This window comes from Phaethon lepturus, unplaced genomic scaffold, assembly GCF_000687285.1.
Source record: "Phaethon lepturus isolate BGI_N335 unplaced genomic scaffold, ASM68728v1 scaffold2671, whole genome shotgun sequence".
Taxonomy (NCBI): Eukaryota; Metazoa; Chordata; class Aves; order Phaethontiformes; family Phaethontidae; genus Phaethon; species Phaethon lepturus.
This window is the reverse complement of record NW_010519686.1, coordinates 55208-62050: the sequence shown is the minus strand read 5'-3', so window position 1 is coordinate 62050 and position 6843 is coordinate 55208. Positions and strand designations below refer to the sequence as shown.

At 38.0% G+C, this 6843-nt stretch overlaps 1 protein-coding gene across 1 annotated transcript in view; it reads right to left on the bottom strand.

The window, feature by feature from the left end:
• Positions 1-246: 246 nt before the first annotated feature.
• The window catches only part of LOC104628505 (usherin-like), a gene marked incomplete at its 3' end in the record, with an annotated part of 60896 nt that continues 54299 nt past the window's right edge, over positions 247-6843 (bottom strand). The window contains exons 9-10 of the mRNA XM_010297123.1: positions 1144-1339; positions 247-377 (exon numbers count right to left, since the gene is read on the bottom strand). Of these exons, the coding sequence (XP_010295425.1) occupies positions 247-377; positions 1144-1339 (327 nt within the window). The remainder of the gene's footprint in view (positions 378-1143; positions 1340-6843) is intronic.

The window sequence follows — 6843 nt, the reverse complement described above, 5'->3', positions numbered from 1 at the left end:
ATTTCTACAGCATCTTTTATGTCTGTTGCTGATAAGGATGAAGAATTCTTCAATGGTACGTCTTAAATTGCTTTCTGTGTTTTCTCAGCTTTCAGTCTCCAATGTAAGTCAGTTACCATTTTGAAAAGGCTGAACTTAAGCATTTTTTTATGAAGCAGCTACCATCTAAATGCACTTGTAAAATCTTATGTTGTCTACCCAGCTAATTAAAATGTTTTGTCTTCTTTCTGTATCAAAGCTACTTACATTATCACACAGGAGGCTCTTATTTTTAGTGCCTGTTGCATAACAGTCACAGGGTTTGCAAACATCGATGGCTGAAAGATCTGCACCTGCTTGTCTGTAATGGAAATCCTTGCACAGCTCACAGTTCCTTCCTGCATGAAAGAAAGGTTATGCATTATGGCTTCCAATTCATTAAAATTAGCTGTATAATTCAAAATTAAAGACTCTATTCCTTTGAGAGAATTCTATAATTTTCAGGACGTCCATTTTAATGCACCTTTCATCTCTACCTGCCAATTTAGTGATCCAGAGCATATGAAACAATGAACCTGTTACAAACTATGTTTTACTCCATTAAACTTCCATCTGTTATATAATACCACACTTATATAAAAGCTGTGCCATGCAAATGCCTATACATTTTTTGGAAAAATTGTCATTGAACCTGAAACTTTCTTTTTTTCCTTTTACTAGACAAAGCCAGGAAAACTGAAATAGAACTGTTAAAAAAAGTATTCACATATACTACTTACACAGAATAGAACCTTTACTCAATAAGCGAGAAACTGACATCAGAGCAAAATTTGAAAACGGTTTTAATATGTTATCTGTTAAACAGTTTCAATTAGAAAGACTTGATATTCTGGATTTAAATGCTCTAGCACAACAGCTTTGAAACTATACATTCTAATTATCTGTTAGAGCATATTTTGCACAACATTGGATCAAATTTTAGCAGTATTTTCCTGTAGCTTAAGTATTGACATAATTGTAAATACCGCACTATCTGGATAGTTTCAAAATACATATACATGAGGATTTACTGGAATGTCAGCCATTGAGCATTACTAATTTCAGCAAGACATATCCAAGAAGTGACTGCGAAACAAGCAGTCCATTCTCTGTCATATGACTTACCGGCTGTGTTGTGTTGACAGTTATCACACACTCCACCACTGCCTCTGTAGTGTTCCTGAGGAAAAGGGTCCACTGCCAAGTCATAGTGGCAGCTCACTGCATGGCTGTAACATTGACAAGGTTTGCAATTATAGGCATGAACTTGGTCACCTGGACGAAAAGGCTTGTCGTTGTACAACGGCAAACAGCGATCGCACTGAAATAAAATTTTAAAAAAAGAAAAAATATTTCTTTACCTTACCAGAATACTGTTGCACTGTCTATAGTCATGTTTTGTTCTATGTGGTTTTCCTCATTTAAATATTAAAAATACTGGTTTTAGACAAGAAGTGAGACAGCATATAGGGAAATAAAAAGATTTTAAAATAATTTTGTTAAGTTAATTTAACAACAGATTAAAATCAAGGAAGGTGGGCAGAAGAATAAAAGTTTAAGTATTTAGATACTCAACACAGGCTAAGATCCTGAGATTCACATTTAGGTAAACCTCTAAAGATATAAAATGGTGCCTACTGTGTTTGACGCACAGATGACATATTCACCTAATGCATCCATTTGTTTGTAGAATTGTAGAAACTACAACAACAACTGTAGTTTGTACAGTTACTATTTGACCTCCTGTGGCCAAATACACAATGTTGTACAGGGTACCTGAAATATCTTCTTAACATGCATTTATCTCATGAAATTTTCAAGCATGAAATTTTAAACAAAACCCACAAATCTCTACACATATTCAGTTACGTCAGGTTATATTTTAAACGTGACACCAATACAATACTAAGATACCAGATACATTGTTTAAATAAACACCTAAACAAACTATCTTGTTTTCTTCAATTCTTTTCAAATTATTAGATACAAAGACTAATGATATTCAAGTACTTAATTAGCTTAAATCCAAATCAGTAAAAATATTTTTTACATAGTCCAGGAGCACTGCAGGTCATTTTTTATTTGAATGTACTCACAATATTACCTTCTAAATAGAGCTTTGTGAAGAATGTGAAGTTGGAATAATCTTCAGTTCATAACAGACTCTACAAAACCTCAAGAAGAAAATTTACTGTGCCTACTGGTTCATCAAGAACTGAAAACAAATTTGATTTCTTAAAGTCAATGAATGGATTACATTTTGGACAAATATATTCTCTTTATGGTAAACAATTCAACCAGTTTTTATTAATTTGGCTCAATGAATTGTACATGTTGGCACTGGAGAGGTGTTTGTTTAGAAGAATGTTTTTAATTTAACTGGCATTACAAAAAGTCCATTCCCAAAATACTGGTGCCTTGCTGGATCTAAGAAACAAAATATATTGCAAGTATAATTTCCATCTTTCAGAAGGAATTTAAATGCTTCAAAATAAATTGCCTTCTGTAAAGTATTTGGGCAACTTCTTTCTTCTTAAAGTTCCAGAATTGTGCTCATCTTTCTTCATGTCTACTATTCCAAGCACTATTATAATTATTTAGGCCCAGTGTGCCAACATCACCTATACGTTGATCATTCAAAACTTCAGTATAGTTTCCTAAACTGTTTCACTCACAGCTGAAGCTGGGAAAGCACCAACTGTGTATAAAATGAGAAACTGGATTAGAAAACATAAGTTTAAGATAGTCTAATAGCTGCAGAGCAGTCACAAAAAAAAGCAACTCGGGAGGGAAAATGAAAGAACAAGAATTCATCTCCTGAAATTCAGTTTTAATAAACAAAATTAACAGTAAAAGGTAAGATAACAATATCCACTGCACCTTTTTGAAATGTTAAAAACAAAGTAAAAAACCACACCATCACAGTAAGAGAAAAAATGAGGTTTCAAGATGAAAATCAGCAGGGTTTCACTTGAAACCTTGAACTCTGATCTTTGTTTATGTGCTGGTTTTGGCTGGGGGAGAGTGAATTTTCTTCACAGTAGCTAGTATGGGGCTGTGTTTTGGATTTGGGCTGAAAACATCGTTGATAACACAGGGATGGTTCCGTTACTGCTGAGCAGTGCTGACACAGAGTCAAGGGCTTTTCTGCTTCTCACCCACCCCACCAGCGAGCAGGGTGGGAGTGCACAAGAAGCTGGGAGGGGACACGGCCGGGACAGCTGACCCCAACTGGCCAAAGGGACATCCCATACCATATGGTGTCATGCTCAGCACATAAAGCTGTGGAAGAAGAAGGAAGGGGAGGATGTTTGGACTGATGGTGTTTTGTCTTCCCAAATAATTGTTACGTGTGATGGAACCCTGCTTTCCTGGAGATGGCTGAACACCTGCCTGCCCACAGGAAGTAGTGAATGAACTCCTTGTTCTGCTTTGCTTGCTCGTGCGCGTCGCTTTTGCCTTACCTATTAAACTGTCTTTACCTCAACCCACAAGTTTTCTCACTTTTACTCTTCTGATTCTCTCCCTCATTCCACTGCAGGGGTAGTGAGCGAGCGGCTGTGTGGTGCTTAGTTGCTGGCTGGGGTTAAACCACAGCAGTTTATCAGAAGAATCACTGCCTAATCATGATTAGCCCATTTTTAGTACACCAAGGACAATGCCTTCACCACAGCTGTTACACAAGTTTCACACCTTAAACCTATTCAAGTCCTTCTCTCATTCTCATCCATCTTTCCTCTCCCTAGTCACTCCCTTTGTCTCGTACATTGAGAAAAATCAGCATTACACAGCATCAGCAACACAAGACAAGAGTGTTCATTCAGGCATGGCACAACTTGGGAAGTGCAAGAAAGAAACCCGAGCTCCCAGCCAAACCATCCCACTGATGCAGCTTCCTCCTCACAGCATGTCTACGGAAATACATCATTCCTGAACGGAAAACAGTACAGGAATAGCTACAAACCTGCCAGCCCCATAGCTGCTGAAACCATTCATCATTTCATTTCAGATTTAATCTTAGATCAGTTACTCATACACACCTGTGCTTGCACCTATTGTTAAATGACACACAAGCACTAAAGAGTAAGAGAGAAAAAGATGGCATTTGATTGCACAGCATGGAGTCTCTTTGAACTACCATCTCTCATGTTTTATGGCTTTTAAAACATTGACAAAATTTTTTAAAAGCCTCAGCAAAACAAGTAGTCATTCAGAAGTTGACAATGACCGAAACAACTGGTGTTCTAGCAGTTGTCACACCCATATGCATTCAAAATGTGCACTGGACCCCCACCTCATCCTCAACCTGCTGAAGTTTGTCATACCTTTATTAGGTTAAGAACTGCATTTAACTTTCAGACCTGCTGTGTTTAACTTTCATTCTTGGTAGCACCTCAATGTACATATGGCAATCCTCAGGTCTTCACTCACCAAATGTAAACTCTGCATTTGCCCAAAGCGTAGTTATTGAGATTTTCAAATGTTGAAAATGTTGAATGTTTTAGAATGTTCAAGAACGTTAATTCTTGACAAAACAAGCCTTTCTCCACAGCCATAAAACCCACAAACATGCAGATGTTCTTATTCTCAGTTACATCTAGGCCCTTCAGAAAACATGTTAAATATATGGCTTTCCCTATGGACAATAATAAACATGTCCTCTTGATATATAGTATCTGAACCACTCACCTTCTGTGAAAACAGTTTCCTGAGAAAGCATTACATGGAGCCAGATGGTCAAAATAACTAGCTCATCTTGGCCCAATTCATTAGTCTAAAATTATGATTAAAAACTTATTTCCAATAATGAATTCACGATTTTTTAACTAAAGTCATTATTAAAAGTATAAGTTCTCAAAATTCCTGAATCCAGCACACTTATGGAAAGATCACCAGCGACTTCAGCCTAAGCCTTTATGTGCCAAGTTCCTTATCAGTCACTAAGAACGCTGAAGACAGTGCCTCTAAAGAAACACTCAACAAATATTCAAAGAAATACTTCAGAAGGCAACAGTAACAGTATTTTACAACTTGCAATAAGTCATGATCAACTAGAACCTTCTACTCCCAACACTTTTAAAATATCCCACTGCTTGCCTCTGGGTGGCATCCTTTTTTCTGTTTTTGATGTTATATTATGTAGAACTTACTGCTCTCTCTCTTTTCCTAACATGTGTAAGAGTTCCCATCTCACACCCATCAGTCAAAGTTTCAGCTGCAATAATCAGTGTACATACAGACCTATAAGACGTATAATATATGTCTTATATAATATACATAATATATGCTTCTATAATATACATGGCATTAACAGTACATATATTTAAAAATCTGCTAAAATGGTATCAAGATTAGAACATCACCTTCTCCAGTATTTTGAAATGCTGTGTTGTCTTTGAGAAACTCCATTAGGTGTATCACCCAACCATGTTTAGTTATGCTGCCCTGTAAGGGTTGACGATACTACGAGTTAATCACATACTATTTTTTCCTTCCTACAAGATCCCAGTCTGTACCCAAATAGACAGTTTCTTTCACTCCATTTAGCTTCATTAGCTAAATAAATATGGCTTCTAGGCAATGTCTATTCCACTGTAGCTTAGCCCTGCTCCAAAGACAGTTGTCTTAATTTCCCCATGACTTTTCATTAGCACCCTCACTACAGCATTTGACTATCAAGACCACGTGTTAGCAGAGCTTTGAACCATACCTGTCTCTTGTGAACTCCCCAAGGACCAAAGAGCTTTTAAACTCAAAAGCCAGGTTATATTTATAAAAAAAAAAAAGCTAGAACACTGTAAGTGACTCCAAGTGACTATGGAAGACAATAGAAATGAAAAGTGTCTTCTGGGTTCCATTGTAACACTCCACATAGCTTAAAAGGATGCAACTTAATTTTAGAAACTAAGCACAGCCATAACAGATGGTTTACAAATACCGTATGCCAAATAGCATTCTAAGAAAAGATACATTGCTGCTTTGCAATAGCAAAATGACTGACAAAGAACCTGACTGGCAAAGAACATAAGATCTACCACTCCAAATGCCAGATTCAATAATGGGACACAACTGAGATCTCAAACACTGGCACAGATGTTATCAGGCACCATAAGATATATTTCTATGTAACTCCTCTTTCATTTACGATTTTTTTGGTGAAGTTATATGAAGCCCCACCAAGTCCGACAAATTCAAAGCACATGCAACCACACTAATTCTGACAATCAGCCCGCTCAGTACATTAATTCACACTTAAATTCTCCAGGATTAAAATTCAAAGCTATTTTCAAATCAGGTATCCATTCCATCTAATTCTCATTTAGGCTCCAACCCCATAGGATTTCTGTACAATAAAAGAGGGGTATGTTTTGCAGCTGATGAGTTCTGGCACTTACTCTCCAGCCACTCCTCCCCAAGCCTGTAGCGTTGCATGGGGTTGTTGTGGCCAAAGTGCAGGACCCTGCACTTGGCCTTGTTGAACCTCATACAGTTGGCCTCGGCCCATCGATCCAGCCTGTTCAGATCCCTCTGCAGAGCCCTCCTACCCTCCAGCAGATCAACACTCCCACCCAACTTGGTGTCATCTGCAAACTTACTGAGGGAGCACCGATCCCTTCATCCAGAACATCAATAAAGATATTGAACAAGATCAGCTCCGGAACCAAGTCCTGGGGAACACCGCTTGTGACCGGCCACCAGCCGGATTTAACGCCGTTCACCACAACTCTCTGGGCTCGGCCATCCAGCAAGTTCCTCACTCAGCGAAGAGTAAACCTGTCTAAGCCACAAGTTGCCAGTTTCTCCAGGAGAATGCTGTGGGTGACG